Raw genomic sequence first — 19,261 nt, 5'->3', positions numbered from 1 at the left:
CATTATCAACAAAAAAATTCACAAAAACAATGTAAACTATAATAAAAGAAAGTGGGAACACTCGTATTACATTATATTAATGATCCCAATTTCACTCGTAACTAAAGGCGACCCAAACTAAAAATCGGGATAACTAATAAAATTAGGATTCCATAAAATTATCAATATACCTTAAACCCTAATTCTGTATCTGTCGCACTCGGGAGGCGCTAATTTTTCCTTTCTGAAATTTCAAATTTCTCTTTTCCATTTCTTCAGCGACGACAAAGCACTTTCTCTGTCGTGACTTCTTCCTTGTTCTTGAGTTTTGGCAGATCTGTAACTTCTCTGTTTTGGACCTCGACTTCTCCGCTTTCCAAAAGTATGTTCACCCATTTGATCGATGTATTATGGTTTCTCTTCAGATTTAACTTCAGGGTATCGTGGCGACTTTGGACGACTCCATGAAGACTTCATGAAGACTTACGGAAGACATCACGTTTCGTGAAGTCTTCCGTAAGTCTTGCGGAAGTTGTCCGAACTCGTCATAAAGTATTTTGAAGTTGTCATGAAGTCTTCTCATGTTTGTGTCTGAGGTGTTTGGTTTTCAAAGTTTTGCAGGCTGTAAAATGGATTTACCAAAATTTCATGTGAGGTTGTTCATCTTAGGGGAAGAGCCATCGGCAATGAAAAGCATTGGGCATCATACCGATGACGTGAAGTTGCTTCCTGCTCTAAAGGCTGCTCTTAACGAAGATGAATGGGAGCAGCTGAAGAATTCAAAGTTGGGAGTGTTCATCAAGTTTTGGTAGTTGAAATTTGAATGGGCGTCTAGGCTGGTTCATTATATGTTATGTTACCAGCTGGATATCAAGAAGAAGTATGAGCTCTGGTGTCTTTTTGGTCCACAGCTGGCGAGGTTTTCCTTGATTGAGTTCGAACACATCACTGGTCTAAACTGCGAATATATCAAGAACCTGGATAATTCTACTATAGAGGTGACAGATGAGTTGGCTCGTTTCTGGGAGTTGATGGGTTTGGATATTGATGCTGGTCCAAGTAGCTTGCAAATAATAGCAACATGTAAGAAATTTGGAGAGTGGTCTCAGGATGACCGCATTCGCCTGGGCTACCTAGCCATCTACACAGGATACATTGAAGGGAAGAAGAACTCATCGCCTACACGGGCGATGCCTGCAAGGCTAGTGATGAATTTACATGAATTTGAGACGTACCCATGGGGGAGATTGGCTTTTAAGTGGTTGATGGACTCTGTGAAGTGCAAAGATTTGACAAGCAATTGTTATACCATAGATGGGTTTGTTCAAGCTCTCCAAGTTTGGATCTACGTTGCTCTGCTCGACTTTTCTGCATCATTTGGGAAGCCCATACGAAACAGACCGACTCCCCCTTTGCTGGCTTACAATGGACAAAGAGGAATAAAATGTGGCAGAGGGTCTCAACACACAGTATCACCAATAGTATAGTACTGATTAATGTATTTCTGATCAAGAGGGTAACTAACTTTATATTTACTTAATGCAGACTCGGGTGTTCAAATATGTGGCGAAGGAGATAGGTGAAATGTACCCTACATGGGACAATGATGCGGTTGATGTCTCGGTTAAAAACTTGGTGGAGTTATGTGTGCTAAACCTGAATGGAAGTGGACCCAAGAGTGCTGGCCAGCCCAAGGTACCAAGCAATGGACCAATCCTGTCTATGTGAAGAAATAACCTCATCAGCGCCCTGTGAAGGAAGAAAGCAGAGCTCCGAAGAAAGCTCGTACTGAGGCTGGTACATCAGAGGATCCTATAGAGCCTCCGTTAGAGTCTTCTGCTGCCAGGAATGGGATTATGAGAGAAAACATTGAACTAATGTTCAAGGAGATGACGAAAGTTGTGACTGCTGGGATTGGTCAGTGCGTAAAGGAGATCAAGTTTCTCAGGGATAGGATGGAAGCTATGAAGAAGATCGTGGGAATCAACAAGAAAGACACTCTGGAGATGAAAATTGGGACTGCTGGAATTGGTCAGGGCGTAAAGGAGATCAAGCTTCTCGGGGATAGGATGGAAGCTATGGAGAAGATCGTGGGAATCAACAAGAAAAACACTGACCATAACGAACTTCAACTCACAGTTTCAGAGTTAGACAGCATTCCTACTCATATTCAAGATGGAGGCTTATTCTGCTCTAACTCTGAAACTGTGAGTTGAAGTTCGTTATGGTCAGTGTTTTTCTTGTTGATTCCCACGATCTTCTCCATAGCTTCCATCCTATCCCCGAGAAGCTTGATCTCCTTTACGCCCTGACCAATCCCGGCAGTCACAACTTTCGTCATCTCCTGAGTGTCTTTCGTGTTGATTCCCACGATCTTCTCCATAGCTTCCATCCTATCCCCGAGAAACTTGATCTCATTTACGCACTGACCAATCCCAGCAGTCACAACTTTCGTCATCTCCTTGAACATTAGTTCAATTTCTTCTCTCATAAGCCCATTCCTGGCAGCAGAAGACTCTAAGGGAGGCTCTATAGGATCCTTTGATGTACCAGCCTCGGTATGAGCTTTCTTCGGAGCTCTGCTTTCTTCCTTCACATGGCGCTGATGAGGTTCTTTCTTCACATAGACATGATTGGTTCATTGCTTGGTACCTTGGGCTGGCCAGCACTCTTGGGTCCACTTCCATTCAGGTTTAGCAAACATGAACTCAACCAAGTTTTTAACCGAGACATCAACCGCATCATTTTCCCATGTAGGGTACATTTCACCTATCTCCTTCGCCACATATTTGAACACACGAGTCTGCATTAAGTAAATATCAAGTTAGTTACCCTCTTGATCATAAATACATTAATCAGTAGTATACTTTTGGTGATACCTGTGTGTAGAGACACTCTTTGCCACATTTTATTCCTCTTTGTCCATTGTAAGCCAGCAAAGGGGGAGTCGGTCTATTTCGTATGGGCTTCCCAAAGGATGCAGCAAAGTCGGGTAGAGCAACGTAGATCCAAACTTGGAGAACTTGAACAAACCCATCTATGGTATAACAATTGCTTGTCAAATCTTTGCACTTCACAGAGTCCATCAACCACTTAAAAGCCAATCTCCCCCATGGGTACGTCTCAAATTCATGTATATTCATCACTAGCCTTGCAGGCATCGCCCGTGTAGGCGATGAGTTCTTCTTCCCTTCAATGTATCCTGTGTAGATGGCTAGGTAGCCCAGGCGAATGCGGTCATCCTGAGACCACTCTCCAAATTTCTTACATGTTGCTATTATTTGCAAGCTAATTGGACCAGCATCAATATCCAAACCCATCAACTCCCAGAAACGAGCCAACTCATCTGTCACCTCTACAGTAGAATTATCCAGGTTCTTGATATATTCGCAGTTTAGACCAGTGATGTGCTTGAACTCAATCAGGGAAAACCTCGCCAGCTGTGGACCAAAAAGACACCAGAGCTCATACTTCTTCTTGATATCCAGCTGGTAACATAACATATAATGAACCAGCCTAGACGCCCATTCAAATTTCAACTACCAAAACTTGATGAACACTCCCAACTTTGAATTCTTCAGCTGCTCCCATTCATCTTCGTTAAGAGCAGCCTTTAGAGCAGGAAGCAACTTCGCGTCATCGGTATGATGCCCAATGCTTTTCATTGCCGATGGCTCTTCCCATAAGATGAACAACCTCACACGAAATTTTGGTAAATCCATTTTACAGCCTGCAAAACATTGAAAACCAAACACCTCAGACACAAACATGAGAAGACTTCATGACAACTTCAAAATACTTTATGACGAGTTCAGACGACTTCCGCAAGACTTACGGAAGACTTCACGAAAGGTGCTGTCTTCCGTAAGTCTTCATGAAGTCTTCATGGAGTCGTCCAAAGTCGTCACGATACCCTGAAGTCAAATCTGAAGAGAAACCATGATACATCGATCAAATGGGTGAACATACCGTCGGAAAGCGGAGAAGTCGAGGTCCAAAACAGAGAAGATACAGATATGCCAAAACTCGAGAACAAGGACGAAGTCACGACAGAGAAACTGCTTTGTCGTCGCTGAAGAAATGGAAAAGGGAAATTTGAATTTTCAGAAAGGAAAAATTAGCGCCTCCCGAGTGCGACAAATACAGAATTAGGGTTTGAGGTATATTGATAATTTTATGGAATCCTAATTTTATTAATAATCCCGAGTTTTAGTTTGGGTCGTTTTAGTTACGAGTGAAATTGGGGTCATTAATATAATGTAATACGAGTGTTCCCTCTTTCTTTTATTAAATTTTACATTGTTTTTGTGAATTTTTTTGTTGATAACGTTTAGTTCTGGACATCTGGGTCGGATCGAGTTTGAGTCGGGTTTTGTCGGATCCGAAGATTCCGGGTCCAATAAATTTAGAACCATATTGACACTTATAATTTTTGGGTCAGGTCTTGTTGGGTCCGGGTCAGTTTGGGTCTACACTTCCAGTACCCGTAAAATATCCATATTTTCGGGTATTTTTCGAAAACGGGTTGGTTCGAAAAGAGAAGAAAAATCAGTTCTAAAACTTGAAGTTCAGTAAAACAAAATCAGTTCTTAGGTACCTATTCTGGAGCTCCTTTTGCATACTCAGTGCCAGTCTCCATTACTATCAATATAAGTGAACTGGATTGAATCGAAGGTAGTGAAGTTCGCCCTATGCCGACTTTGGAGACACCTAACTCCGGGACAGGCGCGAATCTCCCAACTATGGCGCCAGGAGGAGACGCATTAACGCGCGAAAAGGCCAAGGATACTCAGACCTACGACGTGGAAGACAGCGAATCGGAGCCCAAACCTGATAAAGAATCAGCAGACGGAGCAGTGAGAGCTGAGTCTCCTAAGATCGCTCACCTTCATCAGATGTTCTCCGAGAGGCTCGATGCCATGCAGTCAATGGTAGAGAGGCTCCTGGGGGTAGCTCCCCCCATCCGGAAGAGCAATCCCGACTCCTACACCGACACTCCCTTCACGGATGAGATCACCTTGATCGTGATGCCCAGGAAGTTCTCCTTCCCCAGCATAAAGGCGTATGACGGCACCACTGATCCGGACGACCACGTCGCCCAATATAGACAAAGGATGCTCGCCGTAGCACTCCCAAAGGGTCACGCCAAGCTACCATGTGCAAAGGGTTCGGCTCCACCCTGACCGACCCGCTCTGCAGTGGTATATCAACTTGCCCTCCAGGTCCATAGCTTCCTTTGCGGTCCTCAGCGACAAATTCGTGGAACAATTCACCAGCAGTAGGGACCTAGAGAAGACCTCCGACAGCCTCTATGAAATCCTCAAGCACCGAGCGAACCCTCTGCGAGGCTACATAGCCCGCTTCAATCAAGAGAAGGTGGCTATGCCTGAATACATTATCCCCACTGCTATCTCTGCCTTCAAGAGAGGCATGCTCCCCGACGGAGACCTCTACATGGAGCTGACTAAATACCAGTGCAAAACCATGGAAAACGTCCTATCTCGAGCTTGGGCGCAGGTAAAATGGAAGGAAGACTTCGCCAGCCGTGCCAAACCGCAACAAAAGAAAGATCCCAAGATGATCAGACCATACCGAATTGAGCAAGACGACAAACCCTCTCTGTTAGGGGATTTTGTGTAGGCTCTTTTGGAGTACTACGGAACGATGGATAAGCTGGTAGTACGTATGTGTTTGTGTATGTTTTGTGGGAATTTAATAAGATAACAAGGATATAGGTACATAAAACAAGCAAGAATAAGCAAGGTTACAAGGTGTTTGGTAAGAACCCTAATTCTAGCCGTCTAGTTGATACCACTCAAATTACCCTAAGGAGTGTTACTCTCATCAAAAGAGGTTCAGATGTAGTACTTAGGGATCGAATCCACAAGGAGCTAGGGAACAATTAAATCTAGTGTTTATTAATTCTAAAGTTCTAAATGTTTAAATGAAATAGCAATAGTAACAAGCGAGTAAATAATAAATGTAACTTGGTTGGAAATGATATTAGATGCATGGCCACTATTCAGGTGTTGGAGATTATAATACCTATAGATGCCTAACTGTTGCATGCATGATATATTAGGGCTCATTCGCTTAACTCAGTGATCAGCTGTCGCATGTACCACTGGTTAACAGACTATATCTCGTGTCTCAACGGTTAGTATGCAGACAATGAGAGAGTGTCGATCGATGGTCTATTAAGACGTCGACCGATACACCTTTGCCAACGCCGATCGATTGTCAGTTGAGGACATCGATCGACGGGTTCTAGCCAGGCCTATGCGCGAGTATGAAATGCCCTACTAAGATGCTAAATTGGCGGTTAGCCCTCTCTAGCAATCCTAATATGATAGATAGATGTCAGGATGGGATAACAAGGGCTCTTGAGTATGCAATCCTATGATCAAGTTCTAGTTAGCAAGGCTAAATCTATCATGAATACAAATCTATCATGAATATCACAACAAGGCAGATCTATAGTTTGGGGCTAATCCCACAAACCTATCTGAACCCTGGATCTAACAGTTGAACTACTCAGACATAGCAAAGCAATTCATATCAATAGAGAAATATAAATCATAGTATAGATGAAAAGAAATAGAAACAAGGAGTTCCAATCACAAGTGATCTTCTCTCACCAATGAAACTTGTAACAAAACTAGATCTAGAAAAAGCTCTGTTCTTCTGCCGTCAAAACACTTAGGTAGTATATATTCTACTAGGTTAAAAACTCGTCAGGGCATTTTGATAATTTGGCTTGGCCTTGGTTTTTAAGTCTGCTGAATCCAAAATGTCGCGTCTGGTGTCTCGACATCGATCGATGATACTTGTGTACATTGATCGATATTAATCTTCATTTGTCGAGGCATTTCCCGATATCGATCGTCAGCACTGATGCGCATCGATCGATTGTTCTTCCTCTCGTCGACCTCTAAGTGGTCAGCTCGGGTGAAATGTCTTTTAAGCTCCAAAATGCTTCAAAGTCATAGCTTTACTCCGAAATGCACCTGGACCTGAAAACATACCTAGAAGAGTAGAAAACATAGATATATATATAATAAAATACTTATATACCCTGGATAAAAATGGGTCAAATCCAAGGTATATTAATTCCCCCAGACTTACCCTTTTGCTTGTCCTCAAGCAAAACATACAGGCAATCTCTATGAAAGAGGTTTGAAAATATTTGGGAACTTAAGATTTTAAAACATAGAAATCTTTCCTCAACAATTTTGCAACCACATTTAAAAAGTCCAAATTACAAAAGCACACTATGCAATATCCTAGCTTAGCAACCATTTCTAACACAACTCATCAATTCACGTCTGTCATCCCCTCTACTGATTTCATTTCTTAGCATAAATATAAAATGAATGCTTTACCTTGGGAGTTTCGATCACAGGATGCAAGGATTTCAGACAGGTATCTGGAGCTGCAGGTAAAAGTTAGTTCCTAGTTTCTCTCTCTCTCTAAATTTCTCTCTTGAGTCAAAGTCTGCTTCCATTGCAGGACCAGTGACCAAGATTGGACAGGCTTCCATGAATCAAAACTTAATGGTGGTTGCCACCAAGTTCTGTTCACTTCTTTTTGACTTATATCCAAGAGTTCTTTGCGAAAGCGAGCCTTGAAGATTGCCGCCTCCAAGTTCTGTTTCGAACTCTTTTATTTGAGTCTTTATGAATCAAGCCTTAATGGTTTTAGGCACCAAGTCCTGTTCAGAATCATCCTAACTAAACCAGGCGTTACCTTCCAGACCTATCTGAATAATCCGATCCCATGTATACCAATCCCCAAGACAAGCGGTTATGTTAGGTTTAATGTTGGAAATCAGCTTTGGTTACTTCATATGGTTCAAGGCAAGTGTGTAGTTGATAGGTTGATTCGCTTTAGCATCTTTAGTGCTATCTGCAATCACTAAATCTAAAATGGTGCTAAAGATTGGTTAGATATTCATGTTTAAATTAATATAACATTATAGTCCCTATTTTCAATAGCTAAGCATAATTTATTTGAAATTCCTTTTTACATAAGAATAATAAATTGTATCAGTAAATCTCCTCCCAGACTTAAATTATATTGTCCCAGTGTAACTCAGCCGGAGTTATGATGAATAGTTTATGATGTACGAATGTAACAAGTAAGGAAGATACATCTGACCGGATTAGATATCGATCGATGTGGCTCTCTTCAAAAAGAGATGCTCTTTCCAGTAATTTCCTGATGTTGTCCTTTGTGACAGGTATCATCTCACCAGCTACGCCTCGTGCGTGTCCACACTTATCTCTGTAGACTCCATACTCGTCCCTTTGTTCCCAAGTGAACTTTCTGGCTCCGTACATGTCAAAAGCGCGGTTCCCACATTCATATTGTCTGTCGATCGACGTCGGGTCATCTCTATCGATCGACGTTGGTGTTACCCTGTCGATCGATGTCTTCGTTTTACCGTCGATCGATGCTTGCCCTTTTGGTTGGCGTGATAGATCTGGGTTGATCTCTGTTGTGGCGACTCCTGCGTGGTTGTTAGGATCTGTTTGAATGACGTCTGGAGTGCCACGTTGCTGTGAGAATAGGTTGTCAGGTCCATTGGCTACTTGAAAGATGTCGGCAATGTCCTCTCTGGACACTTGTAAAATCCTTCCATCCATTGCACGTGCGTTGCCATCTGGGTCCCTGAAAATACCAAATTCATCAGGTGTTAGAAAACCGTAATCAATGTTTGCATAATCATTCAATTTATAAATAGAAAGATTAGGGTTTAGTGTAATATCGATCGATGTAGATATAGTGGCATTGATCGATGGCAGAGTAATTTCTGCAGAACTTTTGTTCTTGAGATGCTTGCTCTTCATGGATTTTTCTGTTGATGTAGAAGGAAGAGTATTCATCTTTTTTGCTTGTGTGTTTTCTCTGATGTGTGTAGGTGGTTTCGGAGGTGCAAAACGATTTATATAGGTATCTATAAACCTAGTTGGGGAGGGAATATTCTCCTGCTCCTGAATTTTCGCTGCGGCGCGAATATCGATCGATGTTCCTTTACGGGTGTCGATCGATGTGAGCGGTTGTTTTGCTGGACGAGGGTGGGTATCGAACGATGTGGAGTGCACAGCGTCGAACGATGTGGAGTGCACAGCGTCAAACGATGTGGGGAACATGTTGGTGAATTTATGTGTTTCAAGTCTTTCATCCTGCAAACACATATCTGTTGCACATTCTTTCCAATAATCCTCATCGTATTCCTCGGTATGTTCCTCATTAGGGGAAGTAATTACAGTGTCAACTGCAAAACTTTCATGGAAACCACTGTATGCCCAACTGCCTATGGAATAATCATCATGTCCTCTCTTGCTTGGAGGTTGGAAGGCAAAGTGTTGGTAAAAATGATTAGGTGAAGCGAAATGGTCAACTGGGTGCATTACGTCTAGTGACGTGTTGTTGCGGTCATCGGTCACCGTTGACTCATTGGAATCGATCGATGGAAAGGTTGGGGTGTCGATCGATTCCGAGTACTCTGTTTCGTACTCCGATTCATACTCTGCTCCATAATGACATGCGCCAATGAAGCCAAGTTCTTTCCCATAATCCACAGAATTAATGACCTTTCTCTTAGGTCGGATGGGGTCGTAGTGGATGTTTGGGTCTATGAGCGTTAGATACAATTTGTTTTTTTTCATGTCACATACGGCTCCTACTGTAGCTAGGAAAGATCTTCCAAGCAGAAGTGAAGAGTTCTAGTTAAGCTCGATGTCTAAGACATGAATATCTACAGGGACAAGGGCATTACCAATCTGTACCTACAGATCTCTTATGATTCCTCCTGATCGTTTCTCTGAAAGATCCACGAAGGTGAAGGATTCTGTTGAAGGTTCGATGGTCAAACCAAGCTGGTCTGTCATGATCCTAGGGAGGATACTAACTGATGCTCATGTGTCACACATTGAATGGGGAAATTCAACACCCTTGACTACGCATGGTATTGCAAACTTCCCAGGATCACTCTTCTTCGTCAATGTGATCTTGTGCTTCATCTTCTCTCTGTCTTGATGAAACATTCTCCTAATGTCCTCCTCACTTACCATTGTTTCTCTGAAGAACATCCAAAACCGGTGTGTGAAGTAAGCTTCATCAAAAGGTTTTTCGATTGGGATTCTGAGGACTCTTTTAGTGAATCCATCCATCTCCTTATCGTTAGCTTCCCGCTTAAGGTTTTTAGGAATCTTCTCCTTTCTTTTCCTTAACCTTCTCCCTTCAGATTCTTGTTTTTCTTTAACTGATTCTGGTGAACTATTTAAAGGGTTGAGTTTTGGTTCGGGTGGGTTTGCTAATGGTTTAGGTGGTGGTCTGAGTGCATTGATGTAATTATTATCGATTGAGGGTAACCGCACTCGGTATGTCAGAGGTGCCTGTCGATCGATGGGAGGTGTGTTGTGACGATCGACATCAGACTCACTCTGTCGATCGATGGTTGGCTCAACTGATCGATCGATTTTATCATAGAAAGGGGAGGGTGGGTGAGGATGCTTAGCTGCAAATTCTTCATGATTTAGAATTCGAACCGCATTGCACTCGGTCGATTTGGCAGACGACGTCGATCGATGACTGGAGTACTCCGTCCATCGATCTTCATCTTGGTCTGTCGATCGATGCGAGTTCATCGACATCGGTCGACACCATTGGGATCCGCCGAGACTCATGGAGCTTTCGATTTCGAAGTCTCCTTCCTCAAGATTTTCATTTCTCACCACTTGCCAGAAATCATCATCTATGATGGCATTTACGTGGTGTTTCCCTTTGTCGGCTCCTACCCCTCTAGCGAAAGCTTCTTGCCTCTTTATAGTCTCGCCCGTCTGAATTACTTGGGTTTCAATTTTTCTCACCTGAGTCCCTAAGGTCTCGATTTTGGTGTTCAGATTGTTATAGGCGGAGTCTATTTTACCGTTGAAATCCACGGTGATTTGTTGTTGTCCCAACAGTACTCGATCAAGCATTTCTTCGATCTTGCTTTCTTGAGTCTGGGTTGGTGGATTTTGGTAGTAAGAGTTCGAGTAGCTTTTGTTGTTGTTGAAGGGTTTTTGAAATTGTGAATTTTGGTTACTTCTTTGGTCATTTCCAAAGAAGTTTCTGGTTCCGCCCTGGTTTCCAAATTTCTGGAATCCGGTACCTCCGATGTAGTTTACATTTTCTTCTCCTTACGTATCTGCTACTTCTCCTTCAGCTGAACAAACTTGCTTCCTAAGAAGCTCGTGCACCACATCTAACTTAGCTCTTACTTCGTCCATCTGTTCCTTCCCGATAGAGGCTACAGACTTCTTCCGTTCAGAGTCAGTGTTTTTGGTGCTGCTGCTGTTAGCAAGGTTTTCGATAAGTCTCACAACTTCCAACAGATTCCGAGTAGTGAAGTTTCCTTCACTCACCGTATCAAGGGCCATTTGATACTGTAAGGCGAGACCTCGGAAGAAAGTGCTTAGCAGCTGCACTTCGTTAAATCCGTGGTGTAGACAGTCTCGCTGGAAGAACCTAAATCTAATCCACACATCTTTTGAAGGACTCTCCAGCCTTCTGCGAGAATGTGGAAATTTTGTTCCAAAGTTTTTCAGCGTGCGCCTCATCGAAGAAGTTTCGTAAGAAAGCATTCTTGATGTCGCTCCAGGATGTTAAAGATCCTGTGGGTTGCTGCCTAAGCCAGTGCATCGCTTCTCCATTCTGCGTGTATCCGAAGAGCTTGCATAGCAGGTAATCTTCGGGGACTCCTTCCATCCGAATAGCAGCGATTAGATCCTCGAACCGTTCCAAATGTTCCATAGGATGCTCGTGCGGTAACCCAGAGTAGGGTATCGGCGACACGAGAGTGTAGTATTGAGGCTTCAGCTCGAAATTCTGCTTCTGGATCTCTGGAAGTCGAATAGCTGATCTGTTGGAATAGTACTCATCTGGGCGATTGTAGTCGGCCAGTGGTTTCGATTGAGCGTCCTCATTTACAGGTTGAGCAGCTCCTGTAGCATCAGCATCAGGGATTACAGTTCCCTGAACATCCATTTTCTGACATGTTGCATTACGCAGATGACCGGCCTGGTCATACAGGTTTCCGTTCTCGTCCTGAATTAGAATAATAATGTTTACCATTTTTGACGACATGGTATCGATCGACGTATGCGGTGTAGTATCGATCGTTGTCAAACGATTGGGATCGATCGACGGTGATGGTCTGGTGTCGGTCGACGGTTGGTTGTACGTATCGATCGATGACGAAGTGGTTGAGTCGAACGATGTGGAACGTTGCCTCTACGGATGGTGTGTTCCAAATGAGCAGGATCGTCTGAGAACAACAAGTCTTTCTCCTTGTTGCTTCTGGTACAGCTGGGCATGCACCTGAAAAGACAAGAAAAAGATTATTAGAAAGGGGGTAAAGAAAAGAATAAGAAGTAATAAAACTAAATCTAATGACGATCAAAGCTTCCCGACAACGGCGCCAAATTTGATACCACTCAAATTACCCTAAGGAGTGTTACTCTCATCAAAAGAGGTTCAGATGTAGTACTTAGGGATCGAATCCACAAGGAGCTAGGGAACAATTAAATCTAGTATTTATTAATTCTAAAGTTGTAAATGTTTAAATGAAATAGCAATAGTAACAAGCAAGTAAATAACCAATACGAAGTTTTTACGAAGATCATATTTCCGAAAAGAGATAGTAAAAAGAAAGATATAATTTTCGTAAAAAATAACCAATACGAAGTTTTTACGAAGAAGGATCCTTGAAGATTCAAACCAAACAAACCAGGCTCGGTCTTTGCATAATTATTGCGCATACACGTCGTCCGGTCGCTACGTAGCAACCAAGTTCGGGCCGATATCGGCCGCTGCATAGCGATCGAACGTCCGACTCACTCGGTTGCTACGTAGCGACCAAGCTCGAGCCAAAGCTCGGTCGCTACGAAGCGACCGAACGTTCGTCTCGCTCGGTTGCTACGTAGCGACCGAGCGTCCGTCTCGCTCGGTTGCTACGTAGCGACCGAGCGTCCGTCTCACTCGGTCGCCACGTAGCGACCGAGCATTCGTCTCGCTCGGTCGCTACGTAGCGACCGAGCGCTCGTCCCGCTCGGTCGCTACGCGTTCGTCCCGCTCGGTCGCTGCGTAGCAACCGGGCTTGAGCCAAGTTCGGTCGCTGTGTAGCGATTGAACTCTTCCGAACATCGACAGACATCAATCCATGCATTCTCGTCAAACCTTCGAATGCTATCTCCCGAAAATCGTAGCAAGCTCAGTCCATGTTTTTCGCTATTCTAACTCATCGATCAAACTTCGCAGATTAGAAACCGCAGAAAATTCGTAGTAAACGTCTCGAGTCGGAAGACGGCCCAAAGGAACCTAAAACACAACTCGAGGCCCATCCTACGATTTCCTAACCAAAAACCCGTAAACCACAGCATGGTTTACGCTTGGCCCACAAGGAAGGATAAATGTCAAGTTTCCGCGGATAAATACGGAAGATAATTGGAAAGATCCGCGGATAAATATGTTTATGTTATGACGGCTTAAGGGCAGAAGAGTAAAAGCTTAAACCGACCTTGGAGCTAGTATATAAGGAGTCCTATGCGAGGAGCATGGGGGAGAACTTTTTCAGAGCAAACTTAGCACTTAGAGCGATTTAGGCAATTTTCCGTTTTTGTTATTTCGAGCTGCGACTCAATTAGGTTTAGCCGTCTTAGGGTTGCTAGAACTAGGAATCTCGCCGACAGCTCTCGAGCCCAGGCTTATACCTTGTTGTAAACGCTCATACGCAAATTCGGAATAAGATCTTCTTTACTCTCTTTTTCGATTTCTTATTCTTTACCGTTGTTATTCTCGTGTTCTGATTGCTTGACGTGTGGTAATTAGCAGATATCCGGGTCCTCTGGGAAATTAGGGTTTTCCTAGTTTCCTTATTTAAACGGAAATCGACAGTGTGAATTTCGGTTCCCACAACACTCAAGGTTCTTTTAACAGCTCTTGATTCTGGTTCTTCGAGATGGTCAGAGTTAGGATATCGCATTACCCCTGGGACTGACTGCATGAGTACTCTAAGATCAATTTCTCAAAATCCTTTATAATACATGGGCCACTTGGGCCTGAGATCTTAAGGTCGTCTAAGAGCTCGTGGACTTTTGGGTCCCGAGATTCCCTGGAGTCTTCGGACCTTGAGACCCTGGGCTGGTCCCCTATGTCTTGACCCTCGGATCTCTTTTGGACCCTAGAGTAGTTTGAGGAGATGATGAGTTCAGGACCCAGAGATCGTTTTTAAGGAACTCGTGGGTTTGGGACCCTGAGGTCTTTGATAAGACGCAGAGTCTTTGGACCCTGAGGTCATATTTTTAGGAACCTGTGGGTTCTTGACCTTGAGCCCTTTCTGAGCCCAGAGTTCTTTGTTAGAACCCGGAATATTAGTTTAAGGGACCGTATTCTGCCATCCTAGGCGAGGTCACTATCGGTACCTGTTGGGATTTCGTATTCTGCCGCTCGGAAGCTGGCCACTATCGAGTTCCCATGCTGCACGCTGCTTCTGCAGGAAGCCACTATCATACTTAAAGGGTGCTGGTATGGGTGAAAATCCAAGTGCCAAGCTTATGTTGCTTTCCACGTCTAGAGGAGCAGGATATTATAGGGTGCTCTCGGACTTTTTCACTTTTGCTCCCTGTTATCACAATACTTTTGCAATTATACATTATGTCCCCTGTATTATTTAGCACATAGCGTTTTAATACATGTACTTTTCACGTTTGGATATTTATTTTAGTTTGGGACCCTGATATGCCTGAGGCTATACAGGGGTTTTAGGTAGTTTTGATGGTATACTCGGGCTTGCGCAGAACCATTCCTACCTTATGTCTTATATCCGTTTTGTTTTTCTGTGGTCTTACCACTTTTTCATTGAGGGTTGGCCAGGAGGATCGGAGGTCGCTTGGACCTGATCCAGCTCGTTTGCCCCTTTAAGTATTATGATATTCCTACTATTTCTTATAGTCGAAACTATTTTATTGCATAAGCTTTGTCTGGAGACGTTTCAGCGTACATAGGAGTAGGAAAACATAATGCTTAAATAATAAATAAGTAATAAAAATCATGGTCCGGAGACCGTACAAGACATCAGCTTGCGAGGTACCCCGTGGTTTGCCATGTTTTACCTTTGTTATGTAGCCCGTAGGCTCTGTTTCGCTATTTGGATGAGTTCCCCTGCTGGAGGATTCCTCTTTCTTGTTGCGGTCCCTGGCGGCACTCCGTGGTCGGGACCAGTCCTCCAGGTTTTGTGGACCCTTATGTCGCTTTCCTCTTGGGAGGTGGACTTCATGCCGGTTTGTTGAGGATTGTAGGAGTGTTTCCTTGGCGCGTCCTCCCTCTCTCCATTGCTGGGTACTGCTTCTCCCTTGGGTCTGGGGACCGTGACCGAGACTTGTCTCGTGCCCCAACTTCTGTAGATTCTCTTGCTATTGGGGATTCGCGGCCAAGGTTTCCTCGTGATGAAGGTTCTTAGCACGGTCATGACATGGGTAGTCGCATTCAACCAGCTGAGCGACTAGGTTTGAAGAACTCTGGCTTGGCTAGGTATCTTTTTTCTCTGTTGGCAGGGTACTCTCTGCCTGTGGGAACCGAAATTCGCACTGTCGATTTCCGTTTAAATAAGGAAACTAGGAAAACCCTAATTTTCCAGAGGACCCGGATCTCTGCGAGAGCCAACGACAAGTAACCAAACAAATGCGGAAAATATGAGAAAACATGATAAAACGAATTTACAAAGAAAGTAGATCTTATTTCGAATTTGCGTAAGAGCGTTGCGATCATTACAAGAGAATACAAAGGCTTTGGCCGCAGGGGCCGTCAGCGAGTTACCTAGTTCTAGCAACATAAAACCCTAATCCTAGTTGAGTCGCAGCTCGATAACAAAGGACGAAAAGGATATCTAAAAGGCTTAGATTGATTTCGGACTGAACCTTGTTAAAGGCTGCCTACGTACCCCTTTCGAGGATCAAGCCGAACGTAGTTCAATTGATAGAGCTGGACAAGAGATCGAACTGCCTGGGCGAGTTCGTCTAGTAATTGAGTGCCAGTCATAGAAACCAAACTTGTCGAGAATAAGCCTAAAGTTTCTAAGTGCAGAGAATTCCGAATCTAAAAAGTTCTCCCCCCTCTTGCTCCTCGCCTAGGACTCCTTATATACTAGCTCCAAGGTCGGTTTACGCTTTTACTCTTCGGCCCTTAAGCCGTCATAGCATAAAAATGGAGATATTCCATTTTTCCCGATCTTCACAATTATCTTCAAAACTTCCGTATTTATCCGCGAAAACTTGACATTTATCCTTCCTTGTGGACCAAGCGTAAACCAGGCTGTGGTTTACGGGCTTTTGGTAAGGAAAATCATAGGATGGGCCTCGAGTCGTGTTTTAGGTCCCTTTGGGCCGTCTTCCGACTCGACACGTTTACTACGAGTTTTCCGCGGTTTCTAATCCGCGAAGTTTGATCGATGAATTAGAATGGCGGGAAACATGGACTGAGCTTGCTACGGTCTTCGGGAGATAGCATTCGAAGGTTTTGACGAGAATGCAAGAGCTGGTGTCGTATTGACGTTCGGAAAAGTTCAATCGCTACACAGCGACCGAACTTTGGCTCGAGCCCGGTCGCTTCGTAGCGACCGAGCGGGACGATCGCTCGGTCGCTACGTAGCGACCGAGCTTGGCTCGAGCTCGGTCGCTATGTAGCGACCGAGCGGGACGGACGCTCGGTCGCTACGTAGCGACCGAGCTTGGCTCGAGCTCGGTCGCTACGTAGCGACCGAGCTGTGTGCATGCTTGGTCGCCGCGTATCGATCGAGCTTGGCTTGTCCGCGGTCTGGTTTCCATACCCGAGCTTGTCCGCGGCCGATTTGGATACATGTCCGTTGCCTTCGGACAATCGGTATTTAGTGGCTGGATTGAGATTTGGATGATATTTTACTGCAAGGCTGTTCGTAAAGATATCTTTACGAAGATTACTTTTCGTAAAAACGGTTATGCTGACTTTTACGGACTTTCAGGGATTGATTCCGTCGTGACCGATTTTGACCCCAACACTGCCCCAGATCCGTCTGGTATGATTTCAGAGGAGGTCTCCTCATGTTGCTTATGCCCCGCTTCTTTAGTTGCAAGACCATCGGTTGGTAGCTGGCAAGATCCATGTGGGGTGGAGGACGAGGATCTTTCGAGGTCTTTTTTTTCTGAACAGGTACCGCTTTGGAGGACCTTGAGTGAGACCATGCGAAGCGGTCGATACCGGTCCTCAGGTGGTCCTTCACATGATTTGGGGTCCGCGTCCTCTGAACAGATCACCATTCGCCAGACCTCTTGACCTCTGGTCCCTAGGTTTGCGGGACCTGAGGTCTCTTCTGTAATTTCTATAAGACCTTCGTCTTTCCCTTTAAGGTGGTCTGGTAGCAGGATCAAGAATTCTCCTGATCTCCTTTAATTATTCTGATGCCTTAGGGTGTAGGGAATTTCACCTTTTGATGAACGGTTGAAGGAACTGCTCCCATGTCATGAATCCAGGGTCTTCCTAGGATCATGTTGTATGCTGATTGACTGTCGACGACCAGGAACTTGGTAGACATGTTGATCCCTTCAGTGTACACTAGGAGAGTGACCTCTCCGACTGTTTGCTTGACTTTTCCGCTGAATCCGATGAGTGGAGATATTTTTCACGTCAGGGCGCTCTCCTTCAGCCCTAGGTCCTGGTAAGCAGTCTGGAAGATATGTTGCTGGAGCTACCTTTGTCCACTAGTATTCTTTTTACCAAGCTGTTTGCTACGGTGAGCGAAAAGACCAGGGCATCGTGGTGGGGAGCCAGGATCTTCTCCTGCTCCTTAGCCGTGAAGCTTATTTCATCGATACCTAGGAGCAAGCGCTTAAGTTTGGTCGTCTCCAGGCCGTGCTTGGCGTTGCGGGTGCTTTTCTTGGCAGCTGCATGACTCACGCCGCTTATCTCTAAACCTCCTGATATGACATGGATCACTCGGTCCTGGTGAGGTGGTGAGGTAGGTATAACTCCAGCGGATTTCGCCGGCACCTCTTTATTTAGATGGTTCTTGGCTTTCTCTGAGAGGAATTCCCCTAGATGCCCCTTTTGGAGTAGTTCAATGACCTCGATCCTTAGAGCGACGCAGTCTTCAGTTTTGTGACCGTGGTCACGATGGAAGTCGCACCAGAGGCCAGGGTTCTGGAACGAGTCCGGTGCCTTCATCTTTAGAGGCCACTTGACCTGTTGGCCCATCTGCCTTAAGACGTTGACTAGCTCCGGTGTGGATATCGAGAGATGGGAGATGTCCGGCCAAGTGCCCTGGTTTCTGTTCCTGGAGTCCTTGGTTGCTCTTTGGGAGGATCTTTCATCCCGATTTTGCTTGATCCGATCGGGCCAACTTTTGGTCCTGCTTTGGCCTGGCCTTAGCGCGGCTAGCGACCTCTTCTTCCCACTTAACTTGTGCCCAGGCCCGAGATAACATGTCTTCCATGGTCTTGCAGGGATACATGGTTAGTTTTTTGTAGAGGCCCCCGTCTGGAAGCAGGCCCCTTTTGAATACAGATATCGCAGTAGGAATGCTGCACTCAAGAACTGCCACCTTTTCTTGGTTGAAGCGGGCTATGTAATCTCGCAGGGGTTCTACCCGATGCTGAAGAATCTCGTAGAGACCGTCTGAAGTCTTTTACAGTCTCCTACTACTTGTGAATTGCTCCACGAACTTGTCGCTGAGGCTCGCAAAGGAGGGTATGGACCTGGTGGGTAGGTTGATGTACCATTGTTGGGCAGGTCCTATCAGAGTGGAGCCAAAGCCTTTGCACATTGTAGCCTCGCGGGATTCTTTTGGAAGCGCAACCCCGAGCGTCTGTTTCTTGTATTGAGCGATATGATCGTCGGGGTCGCCTGTGCCGTCGTACATCTTTATCCTGGGGAAGGAAAACTTCCTAGGCATCTCAACTGAGGCGATTCCTTCCATGAAAGGGGTATCGGCGTAGGAGTCCGGGTAACTCCTTCGGATTGGGGGAGCTACTCCTGGTAGGCGTTCCACCATGGGCTGCATGGCGTCCAATCTCTTGGAGAACATCTTCTCAAGATAGGTAGTCATAGAGGACTCCGTCGCTGATATTTTTTCAGGCGTGTCCTTATCAGATTCTGGCTCGGAATCACTCTCCTCCAGGTTGTGGACTTGAGGATTCTCTTCCCCTTCACGCGTTGCCCCGGCTACGCCTCACCCAGGAGCTGGATCGGTCGTACCTTCTCTGGAGTT

The 19,261-nt window shown here is 44.9% G+C and overlaps 2 protein-coding genes across 2 annotated transcripts; one reads left to right on the top strand and one right to left on the bottom strand.

Moving 5' to 3' along the window:
* The first annotated feature begins 608 nt into the window (after positions 1–608).
* On the top strand, positions 609–2,130 carry LOC106393071. The gene is made up of 5 exons (XM_048752860.1): positions 609–763; positions 815–1,448; positions 1,525–1,674; positions 1,725–2,069; positions 2,119–2,130. Exons 1-5 carry the CDS (start codon positions 609–611, stop codon positions 2,128–2,130), a joined length of 1,296 nt encoding a protein of 431 aa, XP_048608817.1.
* Positions 2,131–17,703: 15,573 nt separating this feature from the next.
* On the bottom strand, positions 17,704–18,249 carry LOC106427028. Its single transcript, XM_048752859.1, has one exon. It carries the CDS (start codon positions 18,247–18,249, stop codon positions 17,704–17,706), a length of 546 nt encoding a protein of 181 aa, XP_048608816.1.
* Between the last annotated feature and the right edge of the window lie 1,012 nt (positions 18,250–19,261).

This window comes from Brassica napus, chromosome A2, assembly GCF_020379485.1.
Source record: "Brassica napus cultivar Da-Ae chromosome A2, Da-Ae, whole genome shotgun sequence".
Taxonomy (NCBI): Eukaryota; Viridiplantae; Streptophyta; class Magnoliopsida; order Brassicales; family Brassicaceae; genus Brassica; species Brassica napus.
Note: the sequence above shows the minus strand (reverse complement) of the source record. Positions and strands in the feature narration are given on the sequence as shown.